Below are 27,977 nucleotides of genomic sequence, written 5' to 3' on the forward strand. Positions count from 1 at the left end.
AACAGAAAATTTAAATAAATTTCTTAAAATTAATTTTAGTGAACTTTTTTTTTTTTAAGTAAGCTCTATGCCCAATGTTGGGCTTGAACTCACTACCCTGAGATCAAGAGTCACATGCTCTACCGACTGAGCCAGCCAGGCACCCCTTAGTAAACTTAACTTTTAACTTTTGCTTGATGAGAAAAAATCTTTTAGCTTATCTAGCTGCTAGGTATTCATTCAGACTGGGTCAATATTTTTTCTTTTCTGCATTTAATGAATGATTTGCTGAATGTCTTGTAGAATTAAATAATAAAATAGAAACTATTTTTATTTAATTCTTGAAGTTCAAATCACAAAAGCACTGAGGCTCAAATATAACAACACTGACAAGGCAGCCAAAGGCAGTCAGGAGGCATGTGCAAGGCCCCTCCTACTGTATGACTTTGAGATTAAGCAATCAATTGGGAGAAAGTCCTCCAATCACAGCCATCTATTCACCATATTTTGTGTATCTTCCATGAACTCAATGTCAATGCTCCTCACATGATACCCAAGAAAACCCAATGAAAGAAATTAAGTACCAAGGAATAAAATTTTGTCATGCAGGGTTAAGCTTTGGAAGGGCACAAACTATTGTTACAGCTAAGATTGTTTTTTGCTCCCACACCTCACCAAAGCCAATTTTTTAATGTCAAGAATAGAAAAACTCAAGACAGAAGGAAGATCAGTGGTTCCTTAGAGCTGCAAAATGGAAAGTGACAACTAATGGGTACATGATTTGTTTTAGGGAGGGCAAAAATGTTCTAAAATTAGATTGCACAACCCCATGAATATACTAAAAAAAACACTGAGTTGTATATTCTAAATGCGTGAATTGTATGGAATGTGAATTCGATCTCAATAAAGCTGTTTAAAATGAAAGAGCCAATTTGCAACTGCTGTTGGGTGATACCATCCTAGTTAAAAATGCATAACTGAGGCTACTGGAGGTAGAGGGTTTCACAGCAATGCTCCCTCCATTGGAATTATTTAGATGTAAAAGAACAATAAACTACATAGACTGAGCATATTAAAATAGGGTCTAGAATTAAAATCAAAATCAAATAGAATTACCAATTACCAACATATTTAATTATAAACACATAATCATACAAGGACATAAATGGTAAATAGTGTCCATAAATGACTAATTAAAATTCTCCAGTGAGCTGGTGGGATGAGGACAGCATGGCCTTAAGAGTGATAAAGAAAGTTTTTGGCTCACAGGCCTCATTCTAAGGAAAAAGAATTAAAAAGAGGCAGGCAACACTCTTCCCCATCAACTACTAACCTCTTCTCTGAAGGCTGGAATATACACTGCTCCAATTTTATTTTAAGAGATAGTGCTGCCCCACCTCAAGCCAAGCTGTCCCCGAGGACCCACCCAGTTTCCAATAATTTCACCTCCAATACCAAGGGAAAGGTAAGCATGTTACTCAAGGGCTCAACATCCCAGGCTATGGTGTCCCTTAATGAAAAAGCAGGTAAATCCCTTTCACGAAGATGGTACCAAAGGCAAAGAAGGAAGCCCCTGCTTCTCCCAAAGCCAAAGCCAAAGCCAAGGTTTCAAAGGCCTTTTGAAAGGCATCCACAGTCACAAAAAAAAAGAAGATCCACACGTCACCGAAATTCCGACAACCCAAGACACTGCATCTCCAAAGGCACCCTAAATATCCTCAAAAGAGCGCCCCCAGGAGAAACAAGCTTGATCACTATGCCATCATCAAGTTCCCCCTGACCATTGAGTCAACCATGAAGAAAATAGAAGACAACAACACACTTGTGTTCATTGTGGATGTCAAGGCCAACAAGCACCAGATCAAACAGGCTGTGAAGAAGCTCTAGGACACTGACGTGACAAAAGTCAACACCTTGATCAGGCCTGATGGAGAGAAGGCATATGTTCGACTGGCTCCTGACTATGAGGCTTTGGATGTTGCCAACAAAACTGGAATCATCTAAACTGAGTCCAGCTAGCTAAATCTAAAATGTAAATGTAGGGGTGCCTGGGTGGCTCAGTCGTTAAGCGTCTGCCTTCGGCTCAGGTCGTGGTCCCAGGGTCCTGGGATCGACCCCCGCATCGGGCTCCCTGCTCGGCGGGAAGCCTGCTTCTCCCTCTCCCACTGCCCCTTCTTGTGTTCCCTCTCTCGCTGTGTCTCTCTCTGTCAAATAAATAAATAAATTCTTAAAAAATAAATAAATAAATAAATAAATAAATAAATAAAACGTAAATGTAGCCTTTAAGGACCCTCTAGAGTCCAAAAGAACTTTCTGTGATGATGAAAATCTTTTATGGTCTGTAGATTGTACTGAGTACTTGAAATGTGACTGGTGCAAATGAGGAACTGAATTTTTTAGTTTACTTAATTTTAACAGCCACATGTGGCTATTGGCTACCATACTGGACACACAGCTCCAGAGCAATGCTATCTATTAGAAATATAATGTGAGCCACATAAGTAATTTTAAATTTTCTAGTAGCCATATGAAAAAAAGTTCTTTAAAAAGGTGAAATTAATTTTAACAATACCTACTACTTAAATGAATATAATCAACATTTTATCAATTTCCACATACACTCTATATGAAAATAATTATCAAGGTATTCTACACTCTTGTTTTCTACTATATCTTCAAAATCCCATGCGTATATTATATTTGCAGCCCATCTCAATTTGGATCAGCCAACAGTAGTTATATGTGGCTGCATATTAGAACAACTCCAGAGAATCGTACAGCCCTTTCTGTACCACTAGTTCTCCCTTCCCTTTTCTCCCCAGATCCCAGGAGAAGAGTCAAATTCACAAGAACTTGTTCTGTTCCTTGCTCCTTAACAGAGTCATACACCACACCTGGGTAAGGCAGGTTGGGAGTTATCCCTGTATCTAAAAATATCTCATCCAAAAATTCCCTAAATTCCAGATTTGTAGTTTAATTTAGTTTAATAAATAAATACATGAGGGCTGCAGAGGAGGCTAGTCATTCATATCTTAGTGTGGATTATGGGTCCTGGCCATATGAAGAGGACAGTGCTAAATACCCCTCATCAAGCAAGAGGACGAAACTCTCAATAATACACTCTTAAATAAAGACCTCTGAAAGGATTCAAAACAAAACAAGAGAAAAAACCCAAAGCATTTAGAGTAACACTTGGAAGAAACAACCAAACAAAATAATAATCATTTTAGGAAAGAACTTCCAAAATAAGTGGGTGGCAAACCAGTGAGCAATTTATTTCTTATGGTCGCAAAAGCAATCTTTATGTTGTCACGGCTCCTTTTAGCTGTCTCAGAGTAGGAGTAGATGGGGGCTGAAGTCACTTCAACACCAAAGAATAGCAAAGCAAGAGAGACAATGCTGCTTGGAGCCCCAGGAAGAAAAGGTAAGTTCCCCTGAGGAAACAGTCTAGGTGTCATTAAGAGGCAGACATAACCTTCAGAAAGGATAAGGCAGCATGAGAAAAATCTACTATATGAGAGCATCTCAAGCCAAGAGGTGGTGCAAAGGGGACCATAAAGGAAATGTAGACAGGGTATTAAAGGAACAGGCAGCAGAGGGATAATAATACTGAGTATGTGCCTATAATTAAGGTCCTCCAGATTCAGTATATCATTTCAGTTGAGCGTGACAACAACCAATGTGGTAAAGGAGTCATATATGATTTAACTCAAGATCACAAATGAAGAAACTCAGAGAGCTTAAGCAAGAGGCTAAGTGATTTCCCCAAGGCTCATGAAGGGAAAAAATGAGTCCAATTCCTTTTTCATTTTGAATAAACATATATGTCTATGTAATACTAACTGTCCTAATGAATGAAAAGCATAATGAGAATACAACATAACCTCTCTGCTTGGGAAGAGGGCATTTACACATAAAAAATATTTAAATTGACTCAAAAATCTGAAAATCCTGGAGTTTCCTATACTTGAATTTACTTTCCTAAAAGTTATACCAGTGGTCAGCATTGCCCAAGATATGCTGGGGAGGAAAAAAGTACACTCTGCTTGAGCTCTGCCCCTGAGGATTCTCTCTTAGTGAGGCCTGGGAGAGTGCTGGCCTCTGTATTTTACTAAGTATTGCCGGTGGTCCCGCTGCACCCTAAAGGCTAAAAGCACTACTTCCCACCAACAGAGCAAGAGACACCACCGGAGACTGAGGCCCAAGGAATGCCTGGGATTAAGGGAAGCCAACCAAAGTACTCCACAGCATCTTGAAAAGAGCTGAAGGTACTGACGGACCACCCAGCCCAGGCTCAGGCCTAACAGAGTACCTGGCTCTCGGGACTGGCTATCATCGCAAATGTGCAGGTCCAGACGGGAGATGAGCAGATGGTAGGAGGACTCCTTCACATCAAATCTCTCAAAGTACTGGCTGAGGCGACTGCTGCTGCTGCTGCCCTGGCCGCCCCCGAACGCCTGGGCCCAGGACTGCTGGGCACTGGGAGCAGGTGGGGTGATCTATACGTGACAGGGAGAAAAACAAGACGTCCAAACCCAGAGAGGCTCCTCACACAGGCTTTCTTAAGCTTTAGCTCAGTCTGAAGAAAGCCACAATTTAGCAAGATGCCCCCTCCCTCTCATAACTAACTGTTCACCTGGTAGCTCACTTAGGTCTGTCTCACCTAAATAACCCAAACTCCGAAAAGCCTAATTATAATTAGTCTTGTAACTCCAGTCAGAGTACTGTTCTGAGGTTTGAAGTGCCCCCCAAGCTCTCACCCCCCAGGACTTAGCTGACTGATGCTAAAACACTGCCTCCAGAAAGTCTTTCTTAAATGCCCTCTTTCAGCCTGTGTAGTTAGATGCCTCTTCTTTGTATTCTCATGGCATAGTGTCTACCTATATACAGCACTTACCACCTCCTATTATAATAACTTGTTTATAGTCCATATTTAAAGACAGTCAGAGCTCCAACGACAGGAACAAGAGGCTTATTTTACTTTTCCTTCCCAGTGGCTAGTACTATATAGCTAACACACCGGAGGCACCCAATGAAGAGAATAAATGAATAAATTAGAAGCACAAACAAAGCCTATGCAAATGACAAATGTCCCAGATAAGCCTAATGAAGTCTAGACCCCACCTATGTTGGTATGAATTAGGTCTGGCCCTCCATCTCCCTAGCCCCACCCAGGGTATCTGTTTTGCCTCTAACCTGTACAGGCTCGGGGGCCAGGCTCTTTCTCTGCTGGGCTGACTTCTCCATTGCCTCACTCAGTGACTCTGCATACTTCATCATAGCCTTGAGCTGCGAGTCAGTTAGCACCCAGAGCAGGTCATCCAACAGGAACATCAGCTTGGAAGCTACCACATTGCAATCTCTGGTCTGAAGGGGCCACATAAAACATGGGGTTCAACATCTGGTATCATTCCAACTCCTCAACGGGACTATTACTTGATTAATTTCAGAGAGGGCTTTTCAGAACATGAAAGGAAAGCAGCAAACACTATGGAGAGTCAATTTCTTACAAAACTACTAAAGTTTTCTGCGATTAACAAGAAACAACAGCAGTCAACGGCCAGGTGCCTATGTCAGTGTTCCTATATGGGTAAAAATTGTGGTTTCCAAAATTCAGGTGACAAGGAGGGGCAAATGTTCACAGGAATGTTCTGTGCAACACTGAATTACAGGCCTGCCCCTTTTGATTGTCATTCCTGGGGCCAGTAACATTCAAAAAACAGAGAACAACAACTCCCAGGCTGTCTAGGAGAATAAAAGATGGAAGTTTTCATTAGGGCAGAGAACATACTCACTCTTCTCTTGAGGGCTATCTGGATCCTGCCTTGGTTGGTAATAAGCCTCAGTGGAGTGGTGACTGGGTCCTGATCACCATTGTCTGTAGCATCTGCCTCAATTCGAAGTGTTTGCCAAGTTATTTCCTTAAATGTTAATACCTAGAAGGAGAGAAAGTAAAATCCCTTAATTCTATGGATGAAATTAACCAAGAGGCAGGAAGTCCAAGGGGAAAAGACGAGCAAAACAGAAACTCCCACCATTCTCAGTTGGGATCCTACCAATAGAATGCGGTGAATCAGAGATCCCTAAGAGAAGAAAGCATGTAGCAATAACACTGGGATTCTTGGGTTCACAGGAACGGGGGACATATCTGAGGAAATCCCCAAAGCAGGAATAATATCCTTTAAAAATCAGTCCTATTTTGAATCTCCCCATTCTCTCCTCTTGCAATACTGGGGCTGTCACCTCTCCTCGGTGGGGGTCAGTGATGCGGGTGAAGCGGAGGTCACTCTGCTGCCAGTTAGGGTTGACGCTGTAGCCCTGGAGCTGCCACAATTCAAAAGAAGCGTGGAAGGCCTTGGAGTGAATCTTGATGGTGATGGAATTGACGATGATGAACATCCCCTCCACCACCTTCTCGGCAAAGCCATACTCACTACAACAAATGAGGCAGAGCGATGTTCAGAAGCAGGTGAAACTTTGTGCACACTCTTTATACTGGAAGACATCAGACAAGATTATTAACACTGTCTCTCTTTGGGTGCTAGAACTATGAATGATTTCTTTCTTTATTTCTCTCTTCCTATTTCTACTTACAGTTTTTAAATTTTGAAAATTTTTTATGATGCAATACTCTTTTTAATTGGATTTTTTGAGGAACAAAATAAAAGAAAAAGAGTTGACCTAGAAATAATCTCCCTTCTGTTAGAAAGAATAAATTGAAAAATATTTTTATAATCCACAAACTACGTAAATTTGAATGTTGTACATGAGGGAAGGTATAACTAAAGAAAGGAAATACTAGGTTTCTATAAAATCTTCAAAGACACAGCATACTCTGCAAAGGTAGTGGAAAGAGGAAAGAAGTACAGCCAAGTGAGCAAGAGGTCAAGAACAATTCCAACTCTCTACCCTGTCAAATATATCCCAAAGAGCATAGCTGTACTTCCACAGTGAGAGGTCAGAAATGGCAAGGAGAGAATTGAAGGCCATCTTAAAGTTCTTCTGGATGTAGAAAACACAGACATTCTTTTTTTTTTTTTTTAAGATTTTTATTTATTTATTTAACAGAGAGAGAGAGAGAGAGAGCACAAGTAGGCAGAGCGGCAGACAGAGGGAGAGGGAGAAGCAGGCTCTCCGCCAAGCAGGGAGCCCGATGTGGGGCTTGATCCCAGGACCCTGGGATCATGACCTGAGCCGAAGGCAGCCACTTAACAGACTGAGCCACCCAGGCGCCCTGAAAACAAAGACATTCTTGACATGTAAATGAAATCAGTTCTCATTACAAGAGATAAAAAGGTGTGGAAATTATAAACTGGAAAAAAATATATTTGCAATCTATATCATAAAGGGCTAACACCTCTAATGTATAAAGAGCTTCAAGAAACTGAAAAGAAGGGGCGCCTGGGTGGCTCAGTCGTTAAGCGTCTGCCTTCAGCTCAGGTCATGATCCCAGGGTCCTGGGATCGAGCCCCGCATCGGGCTCCCTGCTCAGCGGGAAGCCTGCTTCTCCCTTTCCCACTCCCCCTGCTTGTGTTCCCTCTCTCGCTGTGTCTCTCTCTGTCAAATAAATAAATAAATTCTTAAAAAAAAAAAAAAGAAACTGAAAAGAAAAAGACCTACAGGCCAATAAAAACGGGACAAAGTATGGACAGTTCACAGAGAAGTGCAAATGATATTAAACATAAAAATGTTCAACCTCACTCATAAATCACAATTATGCCAAGAGACACTTAATTTATAATAGAGGTGACAGAGTAGTAGGGAAAAGATGGTCTTTCAATAACAGTGCACGGTCAATTTGAAGATATTGACAGGGAAAAAATAGTATTAACTCCTATTTTACATCAAACAAAAAAAAATAATCAGTTTTAAGACTGTATCTAAATGTGTAAGGTCAAACAATAAAACTTTTAGAAGAAAACAAAAAAGAATATTTTCATGGCTTAGGACAGGAAAAGAGCCCTTAAACAGGACTCAAAAAGGGCTAAGCATAAAGGGGAAAAAAAGGTATACTGGACTACATTAGAATTAATCATTTCTGTTCAACAAAAAAGCAATATTAAGAGTGATAGTGATGCTCAACATCACTCATCATCAGGGAAATGCAAATGAAAACCACAATGAGATATCACCTCACATCTGTCAAAATGGCTAGTATCAAAGCAACAAGAAACAACTGTTGGCAAGGATGTGAAGAAAAGGAAACCTTTGTGCACTGTTGGTGGGAATGGCAATTTGGTGCAGCCACTGTGGAAAATAATATGGAGGTTCCTCAAAAAACTAAAAAGAGAAGTATCATACAATCCAGTAATTCTACTTCTAGGTATTTACTTGAGGAAAATGACAACACTAATTCAAGAAGGTATCTGCATCCCTATTTATTGCAGCATTATTTACAATAGTCAAGATATGGAAGCAACCCAATTGTCCATAAATAGATAAATGGATAAAGAAGATGTGCTATACACACACACACACACACACACACACAATGGAATATTACTCAGCTATAAAAAAGAATGAAATCTTGCCATTTGTGACAACATGGGTGAACCTAGAAGGCATTAGGCTAAGTAAAACAAGTCAGACAAAGAAAGACAAATACCATATGATTTCACTTATATGTGGAATCTAAAACACAAAACAAATGAACAACCAAAACAAAAACAAATTCATAAATACAGAGAACAAACTGGTGGTTGCCAGAGGGGAGGGGTAGGAGGAGTGGGCAAAATAGGAGAAGTGATGAAGAGGTACATACTTCAAGTAATAAAATAAATCAGTCATGAGGATGAAAAGTACAGCACAGGGAATATAGTCAATAATATTGCAATAATATATGATAACTATACTTATCATTATGAGCACTACATAATGTGTAGAACTGTCAAATCACTATATTGTACACCTGAAACCAATAAAACATTGTATATCAACTATACTTAAAAAGAAAAAAAGGAAGCAACACCAGGGATGAGCAGGTACAGAGAAAAGGCCATGTGAGGAAATGCTCAGGAGTCAGCATCTGCAAGCCAAGGAGAGAGGCCTCAGGACCTGCTGATACCTTGATAATAGACTTCAAGCCCCCAGAACTATGAGAAAATAAATTTCAACTATTTAGGCACCCAGTCTATGGTATTATGTCATGGTAGTCATAGCAAACCAATACAAATGGATACAGAGTTCCAATTTCAGAAGATGAAAAAGCTCTAGAGATTTGTTGCAGGATGTGAGTTCAGTTAACAACTACTGAACTGCACACTTAAAAATGGTTAAGATGGGGGCACCTGGGTGTCTCAGTTGGTTAAGTGTCTGCCTTCGGCTCAGGTCATGATCCCAGAATCCTGGGATCGAGCCCCACATCAGCTCCCTGCTCAGTGGGGAGTCTGCTTCTCCCTCTCTCTACTGCTACCCCTGCTCATACTCTGTCTCTCTAATAAATAAATAAAATCTTTTAAAAAATAAAAAGATGGGGACGCCTGGGTGGCTCAGTCGTTAAGCGTCTGCCTTCAGCTCAGGTCATGATCCCAGGGTCCTGGGATCGAGCCCCGCATCGGGCTCCCTGCTCTGCGGGAAGCCTGCTTCTCCCTCTCCCACTCCCCCTGCTTGTGTTCCCTCTCTCGCTGTTTTCTCTCTCTCTGTCAAATAAATAAAATCTTAAAAAAAAAAAAAAAAATCTTTTAAAAAAAATAAAAAATAAAAAATAAAAAGATGGAATCATACTGTATGATTCCAACTATATGACATTCTGGAAAAGGAAAAACAATGGAGATAGTGAAAAAAGACCAGTTGTTTCAGGGGTTGGGGGCAGGGATAGAGATAAGTAAGTGGAGCACACAGAATTTTTAGGGCAGTGAAAATACACTGTGATACCATAATGGTGGATATATGTCATTATACATTTGTCCCAACCCATAGAATGTACAAAACCAAGAGTGAACCTTAATATGACCTATGGACTTTGGGTGATTGTGATGTGTCAATGTAGGTTTAACCACTGTAACAAATGTACTACTCTGGTAGGGGATGTTGATAATGGAGAAGGCTATGCATGCGTGGAGGCAAGGGGATATGGGAAATCTGTGTACCTTCCTCTAACTTTATTGTGAACCTAAAACTGCAAAATTTGTCTTAAAAAAAAATGAACTTCTCTATATGTCAAATTGGTATCCCAACCATATAAAAAATGACTTCAAGTGACTTTAAAACACAGCATTTGACCATACTTCCCTAGTGGGATATATCATAAGGTTAAAACACATGAACGCACAGAAATCTACTGTATTCAGTAATCTTATTGATAGTTATAATATTGGCTTTGTTATTTTTTTAAACAATTGAAAAAGTAAATCATTTATTATATTATTGTTGTTAGGAACCAAGGTTCAGCACATGAACAAAAAATACAAACAATAAATCTAAAAAGTTATTTTAAAATCCTCTTTTTATTTGAATTGAGAAACATCAGCATATTGGCATGATTTATTTTTCTCTTTCTTAAAAATACCTTTACCCTAGAACTGAACACTAAGGCCTCAATTCAAATGACAACTCAATGAATACAATTTTGCCCAGACTGTTCTCTCTAAATAACATTTCTCACTAAAAGGAATCAGGGTTCCTTGGAGAAATGTCAGATTCCAGGTCTGAAGTAAGGATGTATATGAGAAGCCTGAAACATCTTATTCTGTCTAAAAGCAAAAAGATTATTGGGGTCTTCTCCAAAAGACACAGGAGGTGACTTCAAAAGCCTCTCACTAGCCAAAGATGAGGACATCTGAATATCAAAACAAATAATGATTATAAATGTATGAAATACAACAAACATTTTTTTTTTTAGTAAATGGAAGTGTAGGATGTAAGAAAATTTAAATGTAAAAACATGTAAAAAGAATCTAAAATAGTAAACCACTCTGGAAAAGTTTGGCAGTCTCTTAAAAAGCTAAATCTTACCTACCATACCACCTGACCATTCCACTCCTAGGCATTTACCCAAGAGAAATAAAAGCACATGACCACACAAAAACTTGTACATGAATGTTCATAGCAGCATTATTCACAATAGCCAAAAACTGTAAATAAAGTGTCAATTAACAAGTGAATGGATAAACAAATTGTGATCTATCCACACAATGGAATATATTACTCAGTAATAAAAGAAATGAACTACTGATACACTCAACAACATGAATGAATCTCAAAATAATTACGCTGACTAAAAGAAGCCAGACAAAAACCAGTACATACTATATGATTCATTTATATAAAATTATAGAAAATGTAAACTAATCTATAGTCACAGAAAGCCATGCTTGTCTGGGGATAGGAAGGGGTGAGAAAGGAAAGGGAAGGAATATAAAGGAGAACAACAATATGTTTAAGGGTTAATGGATATGTTCGTTGTCTTGATTGTGTTGATGATTTCGTGGTGTATGCATATGCTAAAACTTATCAAATTGTATACTTTGTATATGTAGTCTATTTTGTGTCAATTATACTTTAATAAAGTTGTTAAAAACAACATGAATTCAAAATGATAAACCTCCTTCATCCTCCCCTCACACCCACAAAAAATCTTAGAGATTATTGCTAATCTATTATTGCTAGTAAACGCAATAGGAAGAAAAGAATTATAAAATCCCTGTTTTGCAGCCTACAATGAAATAACAGATCTATACAACTATCATCAAATGGTTATCAACAGTCCTTACACCATGAGGTGAAATAGATAAGGAACTTAATCACAACAGATAAACCAGACCATCATCATCTGAATCCACTGATTAATCTTAACCAAAGGAACATTTTGTCCCTCCTGATATGTTACAATAGGAAATACATGGTACAATTTCTAGAGCATTCTTACCAAGAAAACAAAAAACAAAAACATTTACTCAAATCAAGCCTTTAAATCTTACTCTCGGTTTAAATGAGAAACATTTAAAATATAACCTTGAGGACACAATCAGCCGAAATACAAAATGTGGGAAATTCTTTAGAAAAAACAATCTAGTTTATACAAAGAATAAATGGTTTATTAAAGAGTGGGGGTGGGGGATTGTTTAGAATTAAAGAGCCTTGAAAGGCAAATCCCTAAATGTAATATGTGGAGCTCTTTGGAGCCACACTGCATTGGAAAAAATATTTTAGAGACAATTCAGGAAAATTGAATATGAAATAAGTATTAAATAATATTAACAAATTCCGGGCGCCTGGGTGGCTCAGTTGGTTAAGCGACTGCCTTCGGCTCAGGTCATGATCCTGGAGTCCCTGGATCGAGTCCCGCATCGGGCTCCCTGCTCGGCAGGGAGTCTGCTTCTCCCTCTGACCCTCCCCCATCTCATGCTCTCTCTCTCTGTCTCATTCTCTCTCTCAAATAAATAAATAAAATCTTTAAAAAAAAAAAAAAAAATAATAATATTAACAAATTCCTATTAATTCTATTGATTGTGATAATAGTATTGTGTGTTTTTTCTTTCTTTCTTCACAATCCCTGTCTCTTAAAGACACAGTACCCAGAAGTATTTATAGATGGAATCATATGGTGTCTGGGATTTGCTTTCAAATACGACAGTGCGCACGCACGCACACACACACACATACATACACACACACATACACACACACACACACACACACACACACACACACACAGTGGCAGGAAAAAGGTGAAAATAGAATGGCAAAATGTTGATAGCTGTTAGAAGTTAGATCTTAGTTGCATGGGGGTTGATTACACTATTCTCTCCACTTTAGTGTAGGTTGGAAAAGTCCCATAATAAAAAGTTTATTTTTCACTAAAAGTTGATACAGAACAGGTAACATGTTGGAAATAATAGGGACCTAAGAAACTAACCTCTGTCCTGAAGCAAGGGCAATGGGAGACTGTCCATTCGGGGGCCGAGGCTCCTCACATGTCTTCATCTCCACCTCTACCTTATCCAAACACTGAAATAAAAGCCACGGAGAGCTAAGCATCTGCACAAAAACCTACACAGCACACACTGAGTCTTATTCATCCCTATGCTCTACTGCCTAGTTGAGTGCTGTGCCTACAGGGGGCAGACAATAAATGTTTGTTGAATGAATGAACAAACTGAAATGCAAGAAGAGGCCTCATCTTCCCTCTTCCATGTCCATTAGCAGCAGAACTCTAGGACAAGCATGGGATTAACTCACAGCAGAAAACTAAAACATAAATCCAAGTTACAGAAGTATTCCTATCCCTGGGGATTCCAATCTTCGGATAAAGATAAGCATTGATGGGTTCCTGAAGGGCTTTCAGCTGATAATCACCCAATAGTCGACATGAACTAAATTTCTAATTTTTTCTCTGTCAGGATTTCAAAGGAAATCTAAAAGTAGAACCCGGGCAGCAAAATGTGTTATAAAAAACAAAAGGCAAAACAACCAACTCAGGACTCCTGTGTCTTGTGTCTCAGTGCTAACTGCCACACCGCACAGTAATTTCAGAATAAGCCCAGACAATAGTCACTGTCTCAGAGAGAAGCTCACAAGCCAGACAGAGCAATCACCACTCCCAAAAGGGATAGCCTGTCAGGACTCCTCCCCATCTCCTCTCAGATCTTTTAAAACCCCACCCCAGCCATCCCATTTGATTACTTGCAATCAAGAAAGGCCATTACCAAGCAAATGGGGTGTGTCTTCAACTTTGTCCACTGGATCTGCAAGAGGAAAGCAACACTCAGGGCTGTGGGAGCTGCCCCTCAAGAAAGCATGCCTGCTGGCCAAGAACAGCAACAGCACCTGACCCCCATTCTCACCCGGATGGAGGCCCTGTTGCAGTAGACCCGAGTAATGGCTAACCAGGTAGGCAGCTCCAGCACATTCTGTAGAACCTCTTCATCCAGCTCCAGGTTGCTCAGCTGACCCTCCCCTTTCAGGGTGCTCAAATTGATTTTGTCCGGGGAAAGATTCTTGGTGAACCTGAAAAGAGTAAAGATAAGAAGCTATTATTTCCATGGAAATCCACAAAATGAGCATTATAGCCAACACTTCTCAATTTGGAGAAAAGAGAAAGTTAAAGAACCAGTATTCACTAATGACCACACTGTCTCTATGCCAAGTAAGATGTTAGGTCAGACCTACCACTCTACTCATGATTGTGTCACCTTTCTACTCAAGCACCTACGATGGGGATTCTGGAGAAATGGCTATCGAAGTGGCAACATAGCCTTTGGTATTTCTGAATCCCCACATTAAAACAGAGCAACTAGATAACACCACAAAAAGCCCATGGATAACATCCATAACAAAACTAGATGATAAAGTGTCCTCATAAACCCCCATATAAAGAGAGAAAAACATCAATGGCCAGGAGACACAAGTACTATAAGCAGCTATGCAGATCAACATAAAGGGAAGCAATAGGGCATCTGACAGACCAGAGAACAGAAGAACCCCAAATAACCAAGTTTTAAATGAAAAGCAATGTGGGCCAATCTGATCACAGAGACTGAAACTAGTGGGGTTGAGTCCACTGCAAGGGGTCCCCAGTGAGGCGTAAAGGACCTGGAGCAGTCTAGCCTTAAAAACTCATGGAACTAACCAAGGCTCCTTCCTAGGACAGGGCACCAACGCTGAAAAGAAACTGCTGAGAGAGGAATCCAAATTGAACAAGATAGGGAAAACAGAAACAAAGAGATGGTACAAACAAAAGTGGGGGTGGGGAGGGGCAGGGGACAGACCAGGATATCTCAGAAAACAAGTTATATTTTTTAACACTACTTGAAACAGACGAGGGAGCTCTATGAAGTTAGAATGTGAAACAGTAACAGGCTAATTGTTGGCTTGTTAAGTAGGGTCAAATGAAATCCCAGACCCTTACACATACCTTTACTCATGTGATCAAAGAACACCCCCCTCCCCACCTCTAGTCCTGCCAAAGGGAATAAGCCTGAATCGCATCATGCTACTAGGTCCAGTTGCTAATTTGTAGGAAATCCAGAGGACAGAGGTAAACTCCTGAACTGCACCATAAGCGTGCAACCAGCAAAATACAGACCATGGGAAACTATATAGGTCAAGTGGCCTGGACATAATTCCCACAGGTCAATCTTTGCACTGTTCCACACTTAGTGTCTCCAGTCTGCTCATGTGCTCTTGCCACCCCCTTTCCTGAAGCATCCTTACCACAATCTGCCATTCAAGGCCCAATGCAAGACTTCTCACTGAGGCTCTTTCCCTCACTGCTGCAACTCACCTGAAACTTTTTTTCTTCTACATCTCTGGAATCTGTTACACACATTTAAGTCATAATCACAGAGGGTCTTGGGATATTTTCTAATTCTCTCCTATGTAACCACCCTATGTGATTAGACATGAAGTCCTGTGAGGTCAGAGGCTCAGTCTTAGCCGTCCCTCCTAATCAAAATGGTCACCTGACACACCTACATACCTCTCAGCTAACTATCCTGCTGGCTACCTACTCCCAGCTCCCTTCTCCCATCTTTTTGGTTAGATCAATTTAAGGCCAGTTCCTCACAGCATATCCCTCTCTCCTGTATGACAAATTGTCTATGACAAATCTCATGCCTGTAATTCTCACTGTTGCTGCCTCTCAGAGTCACCACTTTCCACCCCAATAATGAATTGTATTTTGCCCTCCATCCATAACTATACTTAGCCCTTACATATATTAGATGCTAATAACTGACTTGAGTTACATATTATTTACCAACTTTTATTTTTTCACATATATCCTTTCCTATGACTAAGCTATATTTTAGTGGTTTTGGTTTTCCTCGGACCATAAGATCGTGACATGCAAGAGTTTTATCTTCACAGTTTTTTTCTACAGTGCCTAAAATGGTACTATGTAAAAAGGCTCTTTTAACAATTTTTAAATGATAGTAAAAAAAATTTTTAGAAGTTTATAAACATGCAACAAAATACTATATGATATTAAGGGATTCACAGGAATGCACTGGCATGATGACAATTCAGGAAACTGCTTACCTGTGAGACAAGGGGAAGGGTCCACAGGAAGCTGCAACTATACGAATAATACTTATTTGTCACGCTGGGAGGTGACTGTATGGCTATTCATTATATTACTCTCTAAACCTTTTTGTACAGCAAATATTTCATAATAATTCTAAGATCTCTATAAATTCCCTACTATATGTACTTACTGTTGGGAGAGCTACTCCTCCATGGGTCTCTCATACTCCTACATGTCTTGCTGAGTATGCCAAAAATGCATGACCCTGACCACTCCTTACCCAGGCCACTTTTCAGGACTGTGTTTGAAAAGATCAGCTTTGGGGGATGAAGTAATGTCCCCCACCCTAGGACGTACAGCAGGCTTGCTTACCACTTACTATAAAAACAATGGATTCCCCAAGTTCAATGTTCTATTCCTATAACATATGTGCAAGCATCCATCTGGGCCCATTCGTGTCACTCCGATGGGACTTAAGCGGGCAAGGGGAACTAATGCAAACATATGCTTATGCTACTTGCTGGACCATGAGTAATAAAGTCCTTGGTCTCGGATCCAGGAGTCTCTTCTGCTCTGTCAGCCTCCATGAACTACAGCAGGCTAATTATTAGCTTCTAAGCAGGGTAAAATAAAATCCTATACCCTTACACATACTTTTACTGACTTTAATTCATAAAAAAAATTTTTAATCAACATTTACTGGGTATGAGCCAATTTTATTCTCTGGACCCAAAAGACAAGCTTTCTACAATGGCTCCTATCCTCTGAAAACTAACTTGCTACAGAGGGAAAGAGAATTTCTCTTTTCCTTCAAGGAATGGCCATGTACAAGGAAATAGGACTGGGGTGTGAAATAGAAAAAAGAACATCTTAAACACTTCCACTACATAAAACAAGAACAACAACTGAAACTAAAGGAAGATATAGTACATGCCCCTTAGGAACCTGGAGGAAACACAATCCTGCAGGAAGGAAAGGAAAGCAGAAAACAGAACTCAACATTATTTGTAATCATTAGGTACAGGTAGGCTTTCTTTTTCAAGCCTCTTTTATATTTAAATAAGATATTACAATTATTTCCTTCTAGCAACCTTTCCTCTACTCTTAAGTATTCAGGGAAGCCATATCAGCTCACAAATTGGGGTGAGGCATCCTTCAGAAGTATTAGTCTTAAAGATAAGAATTTTTGAAAATGTGGGGCGCCTGGGTGGCTCAGCCGTTAAGCATCTGCCTTTGTCTCAGGTCATGATCCCAGGGTGCTGGGATCGAGCCCCGCATCGGGCTCCCTGCTCTGCAGAAAGCCTGCTTCTCCCTCTCCCACTCCCCCTGCTTGTTTTCCCTCTCTCGCTGTGTCTCTGTCAAATAAATAAATAAAATCTTAAAAAAAAAAAAGAATTTTTGAAGATGTGAATTCAGTTTTGAAGACTGTAACTGTATGTCTGTTCCTTTCCTCCCCACAAATTGTGATAAGACCCCACTTCCCTGCCTCAACTGGGAAACATGGTAAGTGTGAGTCACTGTCAGAGATGGGAGTAAGGACTCCTTTAATATGCAGGAGAGAAAAGGCTGAAAATCACAAAGACAAACTACTCTTCTTTACGATAAAAACCATTTTTAAGAAAAGAAAGTGATAGGGACTTTTTCAAGTATGTTCCTCTCTGAAAAAAAAAAAAAAAGAGGAACATACTTTGAATGAAACAAAAACACAGATCTCTTTCTATTTCAATGTCTCATCCTCCATTCCCAGTATGCCTATTTCTATCCTTTCCACCCAGGTGTCTACAAACTGAAATCTGGACAAGTTTAAAACTGAATTAATGTTCCCCAGAAAGCCTTTCCATTATATCCCACTCTAGCTCCAAGAATAGATTTTCATCCCTTGTCTCTCTAATACCATAGAGAACTGAGAACAGGGAAAAAAATTATCAATGAAAATAGTCAAAATCAAGCTTGTAAAGGCAAGACCAACCACCTGAAAACAATAGGCCTGTAGTTGGTAACCAGCTTAGCTTAATTTTGACTTCTATGAATTTTGTAACAATGTCATCTGGCAGAGTTCTATGAATTTTGTAACAATGTCATCTGGCAAATGACAGCACTGACTTCTTCAGGGCAGTTCTGTGGAGGAGAGAACCCTGTGCCCAATTTATCCTGATAGTAACCAGGCGGCCTTATCTTGGAAATAAGTGCAAGTGTAAACACCAGCCAGCCAGGACGAGAGACTAATCTCAGTGAGGATGCTCACCAGCCTCTTGGCATACTACAAAACCCAGGAGAACCAGTCTTCCTACCCCAAAGTAGATGAGATCCGGATGAAAAGTGATCATTCATATTTCCAGGTAGGGCATAGAAGATAACCAAGAGGATAAACTTCCTTTTATTATATAACTTTGGCTATCAGAATAAAAAATCTCTCTAGAGATTACCTGTAGGTCTGCTGGACCACCATGGTTGTCCTCCCCTAACAGTAATAATGATATTTGCTTTTTCATTTACCAATTTACTTTTAGTATTCAACAAAAGATGGATAGCATATTATTAGCTTCTCAAAAAAACACAGTAAGAATTCCTCAACTGATTTTGACTGCATTTTACAGTAATAACAAAGAATAAGTAAAAAGGTAATCCATGGGGCCTGGTGTGGAGGATTGTGGAGGTTCGCTCAACCAAGGAAACCAGATCTGAGATCTGATCTGAAACCACTTTATTCAGCATCTGTGTTCCTAATTGAGGATAATATCACTGATTCCAGGGTTGTTGAAAAGGCTAATGGAAGCCTGCTATTTATTCCACTTCAAGTATGTGGGGAAACATTTTTCTGGCCATCTGTCACTGTTACAGAGCATAGAGGCTAAGATGAAATCAAGTTGGAGAAACAGATTTTGATCAGGTTTCATTTCTGCCAGGGGATTGCAATCTGCCAAAGAGACAACAGAGAAAGACTCTCAGACATCTTTGTGAAAATGTACCACCGTGTTAGGAAGTGAGAATTCTTAGATTTTCAGACTCACAGAATTTCAGAGTAGAAGGAATCTTAAATAATCATTTAGTCCAAATCTACAATTTTCAAATGGCCAGTGAGTTAAATGACTTGTCCAGCTAGCCAGTGGTAAACCTGCAACTAAGTAAATGGCAGAAATGAGACTTAACCCAGCATTCATTCAATTTTCTGCTTCAGGTCCCACAGAAATTGAACCCCCACAAAAGCAAAAATGTCTGCAAATACACTTCGTTTCCTTCACTTCTTTTTCCACTAAGGTGATCACAGCTCAGGCCTTGGTTTCTAAGCTTCCTACCCAAATCCATATCAAAGTATTTTCACTGCCCAGCCACACCACAGGCATATCTTTTAGCAAAAATATAACACACTAAGCCATTGATTTAAACACAGGACCCCTAAATCATCTAAACAAACCATCTCAATCACTAAAGTAGCTAACATTATTCCATCCTGGATAACGTGATGGAATATGCCATCCAATCTTAGTAGTTTGCCCTAATAGGTTTTACTCTCAAAACATCTACATGAACAGATATATGCCTTTCTTAGAAGAAAATTCTCCTTCTGGATTTTTGTTTTCAAAAATTTTAATTGTTTCATTTAAGGTGCAGTTTATATACAGTGGCTTATTTCTGAACTTTATATTTTGTTCTGCTGATCTACTTATCCATATGCCAATACCACACTGGCTTTATTATGGTAACTTCATTTTAAGTCTTGAAAGTAAGTAGTATAAACTTCATTTTTGCTTTTTTCCCCAAGATTATTTTGGCCATTCTAGGTCCTTTTCATTTCCTTATAAATTTTTTAATCAGCCTGCCACTTTCTATCGGGGGGGGGGGGGGCTGCGGAAAGCACCTGCTGAAATTCTGATTGGGATTGCATAGTTGAATTTGGGGAGATCTGACATATTAACAAAAATGAATCAGCCTATCCTTGAACATGGTATACAATCAAAGTACGCATATTTATTTGGATCTTTTTTAACCTCTCTAGGCATATTTTATAGTTTTCAGTATACATATTTTCTTCATATATATATATATGTACAGTAAAGGAATATTTACTATTGTAAAGGAAACTAAAATTTTTTTCTAGTTGTTTGTTGCTAGAAGATAGAAATAAAAGTGATATTTTTATATTGACCTTTTTTTAAGATTTTGAGTAATCTCTACACCCGACATGGGGCTCAAACTTACAACCCCGAGATCAAGAGTCGCACACTCCACCAACTGAGCCAGCCAGGTGCCCCTATATTGACTTTGTATCCTACAACCTTACTAAATTCAGTTATTAGCTCTAGTGGTTGTTTTGTAGGTTCCTTAGGATCTTCTATATAAACAATTATATCTGTGAATAGAGACAGTTTTACTTCTTCATTTCCAATCTTTATGAAAATTGATATTTATATATTGATCTTGTACATTGCAACCTTGCTAAGCTAACTTATCAGTTCTAGTAACTTTTTTTAAAGAAGCCATAAGATTTCTATATAGACATTCATGTTGTCTGCAACATCTCTGTCAGGCTTCTGTTACCGTGTTAAACAAGATGGGAAATGTTTCCCTTCTCTATTTCCCTAAAGAATTGGTGTTAAATGAGTATTATTTCTTACTTAAATGTTCAAAAGAAGTCATGAGGGGCACCTGGGTGGCTCAGTCAGTTAAGTGACTGCCTTCAGCTCGGGTCTTGATCCCAGGGTCCTGGGATCGAGCCCCGCATCAGGTTCCCTGCTCTGTGGGGAGCCTGCTTCTCCCTCTCTCTCTGCCTGCCACTCCCCCTGCTTTGTGCTGTCTCTCTCTGTCAAATAAATAAAGTCTTTAAAAAAAAAAAAAAGAAGTCATCAATAAAGCTATCTGCACCTGGAGTTTTCTTTATTAAAAATGGTTCTGATAACAAATGTAATTTCCTTAATAGACATAAGGCTACTCAGATATTCTATTTCATTGTCAGTTCTGTTAAGTTATGTTTTTCAAATAATTATGTGCATTTCATCTAAGTTGAATTTTTTGACAAAAGATATTCATAATATCCCTTAGTACCTTTTAACATCTGTAAGATCTACCTATATCCCCTCTTTCACTCCTGGTAGTATTTATGATTTTTTTCTTGAGCAGTTTCACTAAAGGTTAATTTTGATATTTAAAAAAAAACTTTTGTATTAATTTTCTCTATTTTTGTCCTATTTTCAATTTCGGTGATTTCTTTTTTTTTTAAGATTTTTTTTTAAAGATTTTATTTATTTTATTTATTTATTTGACAGAGAGAGACACAACGAGAGAGGGAACACAAGCATCAGTGATTTCTAGTCTGTTTTTCCTTTATTCTACTTACTTGGTTTATTTTGCTCATCTTTTTCTAGCATCTTAAGTTGGAAACTTCAGTCACAGATTTTTAAACTTTTCCCTAATATAAGTGTTTAAAGCTATGTATTTCCCAATACTCACTTTATTAGCTATATCCCACAAGTTTTGATATGTTGAATTTTCATTGCCAACTAGCTAAAAATATTTCCTAACTTCTTTTATGTTTTCTTTGACCATGAGTTATTTAGAAATGTATTTTTTTAAAAGATTTTATTTGACAGAGAGAGACACAGCAAGAGAGGGAACACAAGCAGGGGGAGTGGGAGAGGGAGAAGCAGGCTTCCCGTTGACCAGGGAGCCCGATGCGGGGCTCGATCCCAGGACCCTGGGATCATGACCCGAGCCAAAGGCAGACGCTTAACAACTGAGCCACCCAGGTGCCCCTAGAAATGTATTTTAAATATTCCAAATTTGTAGGGCCTTTCTAGTTATCTTATTGGTACTGATTTTTTTTTAAGATTTTATTTATTTATTTGAAAGAGAGAGAGAGAGAAACAGCATGAGAGGGGAGAGGGTCAGAGGGAGAAGCAGGCTCCCCGCTGAACCAGCAGCCCGATGTGGGACTCGATCCCAGGACTCCGGGATCACGACCCAAGCGAAGGCAGTCGCCCAACCGACTGAGCCACCCAGGCACCCTTATTGGTATTGATTTTTAATTTAATTCCATACTATAGTCAGGGAATATACTATGTAACTTCCCAATATTATGAAATGTGTTGAGACATATTTAATGTATGGTCTATTTTGGTGAGCATTCCCTGTGCACTTGAAAAGAACATATATTCTTCAGTTGTTATGTACAGTGTTCTATTAGTGTCAATTAGGCAAGGCAATGCAAAATGTTACTCAGATCTTCTAATTTTTTTATAAATATTTTTTGTTTTAAAGATTTTATTTATTTGATATTATTTGTTTATTTGAGAGAGTGAGACAGAGTGCACAAGCAGGGGAGAGAGGCAGGGGTAGAGGGAAAAGCAGGCTCCCCGCTGAGCAGAGAGCCCCACACGGGCTCGATCCCAGGACTCTGGAATAACAACCTGAGCCAAACGCAGATGCTTAAGTGAATGAGCCACCCAGGCTTCCCAGATCTTCTATATTTTTATTGATATTTCTCAAGTTGTTCTATCTTCTATCAACTACTGAGGGAAGAGTATTAAAAACACCCAACTAAGGGGCGCCTGGGTGGCTCAGTTGGTTAAGCGACTGCCTTCGGCTCAGGTCATGATCCTGGAGTTCCGGGATCGAGTCCCGTATCGGGCTCCCTGCTTGGCAGGGAGTCTGCTTCTCCCTCTGACCCTCCTCCCTCTCATGCTCTCTGTCTCTCATTCTCTCTCAAATAAATAAATAAAATCTTTAAAAAATAAAAAAAATAAAATAAAATAAAAACACCCAACTATAATTGTGGATTTGCCCTTTTATGCTTTTTTTTTAAAGATTTTATTTATTCATTTGAGAGAGAGAGCCCACAAGCTTTTAATTGTTTTGTTTTGTTTCATGTGTATTTTTTTTTAAGATTTTATTTATTTGACAGAGAGAGAGAGAGAGCAAGAGCAGGAACACAAGCAGGGGGAGTGGGAGAGGGAGAAGCAGGCTTCCAGTGGAGCAGGGAGCCTGATGCGGGACTCGATCCCAGGACCCTGGGATCATGACCTGAGCCGAAGGCAGACGCTTAACGACTGAGCCACCCAGGAGCCCCTCATGTGTATTTTTTTTAACTCTTTTTTTTTTTTTAAAGATTTTATTTATTTATTTGAGAGAGAGAGAATGAGAGAGAGCACATGAGAGGGGGGAGGGTCAGAGGGAGAAGCAGACTCCCTGCCAAGCAGGGAGCCCGATGCGGGATTCGATCCAGGGACTCCAGGATCATGACCTGAGCCGAAGGCAGTCGCTTAATCAACTGAGCCACCCAGGCGCCCTTAACTCTTCTTTTTTAAGATTTTATTTGAGAGAGAAAGAGTACACACGTGCACACATGGGCGGGGGAAGGAGGAAAGGAGTAGAGGGAGAGGAAGAGAGAAAATCTCAAGCAGACTCCCCACTGAGTGCAGAGCCCAATGTGGGGCTTGATCTCACGACCCTCGAGACCATGACCTGAGCCAAAATCAAGAGTCAGACGCTTAACCAACTGAGCTGTCCAGGAGCCCCTTGTTTCATGTGTATTGAAGCTCTTTTATTAAGTTCATATACATTAATGATTGTGTCTTTCTGATGAAATGATCCTTTTACTATGAAATGTTTATCTCCAGTAGTAAACTTTGTCTTGAAGTTTATTTTGTCTGATAATATAGCCACGCCAGCATTCCTGTGCTTACTGTTCACATGGTGTACCTTTTTTCATCTTCTCACTTTCAATCTGTGTTTATCCCTTTTTCATCCAGTCTGACAACCTATGCTGTTAAACTGGAGTGGTCAATCCATTTACATTTAATGTATTTATTGATATTGGTTAGATTTTGGTTTACCATTCTATTTGTTCCATCTGGTTTTTTCCTCTATTCCTCCTTCGCTGCCTTCTTTTTAGGTTAACCTATTTATTTTTAGTATTTCATTGTAATTATTTTATGGGCTTTTTAGCTGTATCTCTTTACGTGTGTGTGAGAGAGACAGAAAGAGAGAGACTGCTCTAGGGATACAATATGTAAACTTAACACAATCTACTTACAGCAAATACTGTAATTCACATAAGAATTTAAGAATCTTTGCAAAATAGTTCATTTACTGCCCTTCACCTTTTGGACTATAATTGTCATATTTATTACATCTACAGTAGTCCCCCTTTATCCACAAGGGCTACATCCTAAAACCCCCAGTGGATGCCTGAAATTGCAGATAGTACTGAATCCTATATATACTGGGGTTTTTTTTCTATTAATACATAACTATGACAAAGTTTAATTTATAAATTAGGCACAGTAAGAGATTAACAATAATAAAATAGAACAATTATAACTATATACTGTAATAAAAGTTATGTGAATGTGGTCTCTCTCAAAATATCTTACTGTACTGTACTCACCCTTCTTATAATGACGTAAAATGATAAAATGCCTATGTGATGAGTTGAAGTGAGATGACTGACGTAGGTACTATGACACAGTGTCAGGCTACTACTGACCTTCTGATGATATGTCAGGAGGATAATCTGCTTCTGGACTGCGGTTGACCACAGGTAACCGAAATCATAGAAAGCAAAACTGTGGATAAGGGGGACTACTGTACATATGTCCTAGACCTACAATTAAGTCTTGTCTTTTAAAGAAATTGAGAATAAAAAATATATAGTCTTTTACACCTACATTTCCAGTGTTCTTCACTCTTTCCTATAGATCCAAATTCCCATCTGATATCATTCCTCTCCAATCTGAAGAACTTTTTTCATTATCTCTTGTAGTACTACTAGGATTCTCTGAGTTTTCATTTGTCTAAAAATGCCTTTACTTTACTTTCTATTTTTAAAAAATATTTAAGCTGGACATGGAATTCTAGGTTGAGAGCTTCTTTCAGCATTTTAAATGTATCATCCCATTATCTTCTTGCCTCTGTTGTTATTGATGAGAAGCGAGCCATTAATTTAGATCATTGTTCTCCTTTGTGTGATAAGTCACTTTTCTCTGGCTGCTCTCAAGTTCTTCTCTTTCTCCTTAGTTTTCAGCAATATGACTGTGATGTGCCTGGAGTAGTCTTTGTATCTGTTTTGCTTAAGGTTGACTGAGCTTCTTGGATTCTATAAATCTGTTTAAAAGTTCTGTTGGAACTTTTAGCCATTATTTCAAGAACAGCTCTATTGAAATTAATTCATATACCATATACACATTCATTTTTTTATTATGTTATGTTAGTCACCATACAGTACATCATGTAGTTTTTGATGTAGTGTTCCATGATTCATTGTTTGCATATAACATCCAGTGCTCCATGCAGTATGTTTAAAATGTGCAATTCAGTGGTTTTTAGTATACTCACAGAGTTGTGCAACCATAAGCTTAATCAATTTTACAACGTTTTCATTACCCTCTTCCAAAAAAACCGGTACCCTTCAGCTATTATCCCCATTTTCCCTACTTCCCCTAACCTGGTAACCATTATTCTATTTTCTGTCTCTATAGATTTGCCTATCCTGGACATTTAATATAAACAGAATTATATAACATATGGTCTCTTGTAAATAGCTTCTTTCCCTTAGCATATTTTCAAGGTTCATCCATGTTATAACAGGAATCAGCACTTCTTTCCTTTTTATGGTCAAAAATTGGTCAAAACATTACTGAGACTCCATTATATGGATAGTCCACATTTTGTTTATCCATTCATCAATTGATGAACATTTGGGTTGTGTCCAGTTTGCGGATATTATGAATAATGCTACTATAAACATGCAAGTACAAGTTTTTGTGTGGACATATGCTTTTATTTCTGTTGGGTATACATGTAGGAATGGAACTGCTGGTAAAATGGTAACTCCTTACTTTTTCAGGAACTGCCCGGCTGTTTTCCTTACTGGCTACACCATGTTACAGCCCTACCAGCTGTGTTTTAGAGTTCCAATTGCTCCACATCCTCACCAACATTTGTTATTATTTCTCCGTATCTTCACCAACACTGTTATTATCTGTCTTTTATTATTACAGTCATCCTTATAGCCATTCTATTTGATCTGCATTTCCTTGATGGCTGATAACGTTGAGTACCTTTTCATATGTTTGTGGCTATTTATGCATCTTCTTTAAAGAAATGTCTGGGGCACCTGGGTGGCTCAGTCCATTAAGAGTCTGCCTTTGGCTCAGGTCATGATCCCAGGGTCCTGGGATTGAGCCCTGCATCGGGCCCCCCACTGAGCTTCTTTTCCCTCTGCCACTCCCCCTGCTTGTGCTCTCACACTCTCTCTCTGTCAAATAAATAAAATCTTTTGAAAGAAAGAAAGAGAGAGAGAGAGAGAAAGGGAGGGAGAGAGAGAGAGAGAAAGGTCTATTCAAATCTTTGGTTCATTTTTAAATTGGGTTGTCTTTTTATTGTTTAGTTGTCAGCCATTATTTCTTCAAATATTTTTGTCCTGTTTTATTTATCTACTACAGCATAACAAATCACTCCAAACCTAGTGCCATAAAACAGTAAGCATTTTATTAAGTTCACAGATTTTGTGCATTAGAAATTCATTCAAGGGACAACTGGGATAGCTTTACTCTGATTCATGAATTCTGGGGTTTCATCTGGGACACCAAAATAGCTGGGAGCTGGTATCACCTAGTGGCTTCTTCACTTCACATGGTTGATTCCTAAGCTGAAATGTCTCAAAGGCCAGGCTGAGCCAGGACTGTTAACTGGAGCTCTGCGTAGCTTGAATGTCACTTCCACCTCGATTCTATTGGCCAAGAGAACATGTAGGATGGTAGATACTGCTGCAGCTATCTTTGGAAAATACAATCTGCCAGATGTCTTCTGTCTCCTTTACTTCTAGGACTCCAATTACACATATATTAATATTGTCCCACAGTAACTGAAGCTTTTTTTTTTTTTAATCTTTTTTCTCTTTTCTTCAGAGTGGATAATTCCTGCACTCTATTTTCAAGTTCACCAACCCTTTCTTTAGCCATCTCCAATCTGCTGTTAAGCACATCTAATAAATTTTTCATTTCAGGTATTATACTTTTAAGTTCTAGATTTTACATTTGGTTCTTTTTATAGTTCCCACTTCTCTGCTGAGATTCTCCATCTGTTCACTTATTATTACCAAGTTTAATGTCCTTGTCTGATAATCCCAACACCTGAGTCATCTTGGGGTCAATTTCTATTGACTGCTATTCTCAACGAGTCACATTTTCCTTCACTGCACATCTAGTTATTTGTTATTGTATACTGAACATTACTGAGATTCTAAATTCTGTCAATCTTCCTCTGAAGAGTGAATTTTATTCTACTGGTAAATTAACTTGGCTAGATTCATACTCCAAACTCTGTCTCCCCCACAAGGGGCAGCAGCTAAACCTCAGCTCAATTCATTCAGCTTTCCAACTACTGCCTTTTCTAGGCTCCATGAAATCTTTCCCCATGCATGTCAAGGATTTGGACAATTTAAAAGCAGATTTCAGGGCTCCCTCTTCTGTTGCTCCCTCCTTTCTGAGATTTCTCCCCTCATTCTCCAGTCCCTCTTATAGTCCTGAACTCCATCCGACTCCCCAAGCTAGTAAAACTGTAGACTTTTGTTTGAGTTCTAGCCACCACCCACCATGCAAACTGGGGCATATCCTCAGGCAAAAGAATTGTATAAATGAGCATCATGCCTGGTACAGTTCCCATCTTTCAAGTTTCCTGTCAATTTCTGCCTCATTGTCACTTTCCAATGTCTTCAAGTAGTTATATTTTTTTACATACTGTCCAGAGTTCATAACTGTTATCTCAGAAAGGGCTAGATCAATATAAGATACTCCTATATTATTAGAAGTAGAACCCTTTTCTACTAGATCTCATTGGTATTTTATCTTCCCCAAGAGGCAACCATGATGAGTTACCAAAAATACATATGACCAGATGTACACAAATGTACCCTCTCAAAACAGTATGATAGGTGGTAATAGATAAATCATCCTCTTAGTCTGCTAGTGAAGTGCTTATCATAAAAAAAATTGAAACAGGGGCACCTGGGTGCCTCAGTTGGTTAAGCGTCTGCCTT

The 27,977-nt window shown here is 39.1% G+C and overlaps 1 protein-coding gene and 1 pseudogene across 2 annotated transcripts in view; one reads left to right on the top strand and one right to left on the bottom strand.

The window, feature by feature from the left end:
- The window catches only part of UHRF1BP1 (UHRF1 binding protein 1), a 62,789-nt gene that overhangs the window by 21,857 nt on the left and 12,955 nt on the right, over nt 1–27,977 (bottom strand). Inside the window, exons 2-8 of one of the 2 annotated variants that reach the window (XM_032409981.1) lie at nt 13,764–13,926; nt 13,626–13,664; nt 12,836–12,927; nt 6,223–6,412; nt 5,775–5,915; nt 5,176–5,346; nt 4,292–4,478 (exon numbers count right to left, since the gene is read on the bottom strand). In XM_032409981.1, coding sequence (XP_032265872.1) covers nt 4,292–4,478; nt 5,176–5,346; nt 5,775–5,915; nt 6,223–6,412; nt 12,836–12,927; nt 13,626–13,664; nt 13,764–13,926 — 983 coding nt within the window. Of the gene's footprint in view, nt 1–4,291; nt 4,479–5,175; nt 5,347–5,774; nt 5,916–6,222; nt 6,413–12,835; nt 12,928–13,625; nt 13,665–13,763; nt 13,927–27,977 lie in introns of those variants that run through there. The other variant, XM_032409982.1, reaches the window with a different exon arrangement.
- Nucleotides 104–1,983, top strand: LOC116635671 (annotated as a pseudogene).

This window comes from Phoca vitulina, unplaced genomic scaffold (assembly GCF_004348235.1).
Source record: "Phoca vitulina isolate PV1807 unplaced genomic scaffold, GSC_HSeal_1.0 scaffold11, whole genome shotgun sequence".
Classification (NCBI taxonomy): domain Eukaryota; kingdom Metazoa; phylum Chordata; class Mammalia; order Carnivora; family Phocidae; genus Phoca; species Phoca vitulina.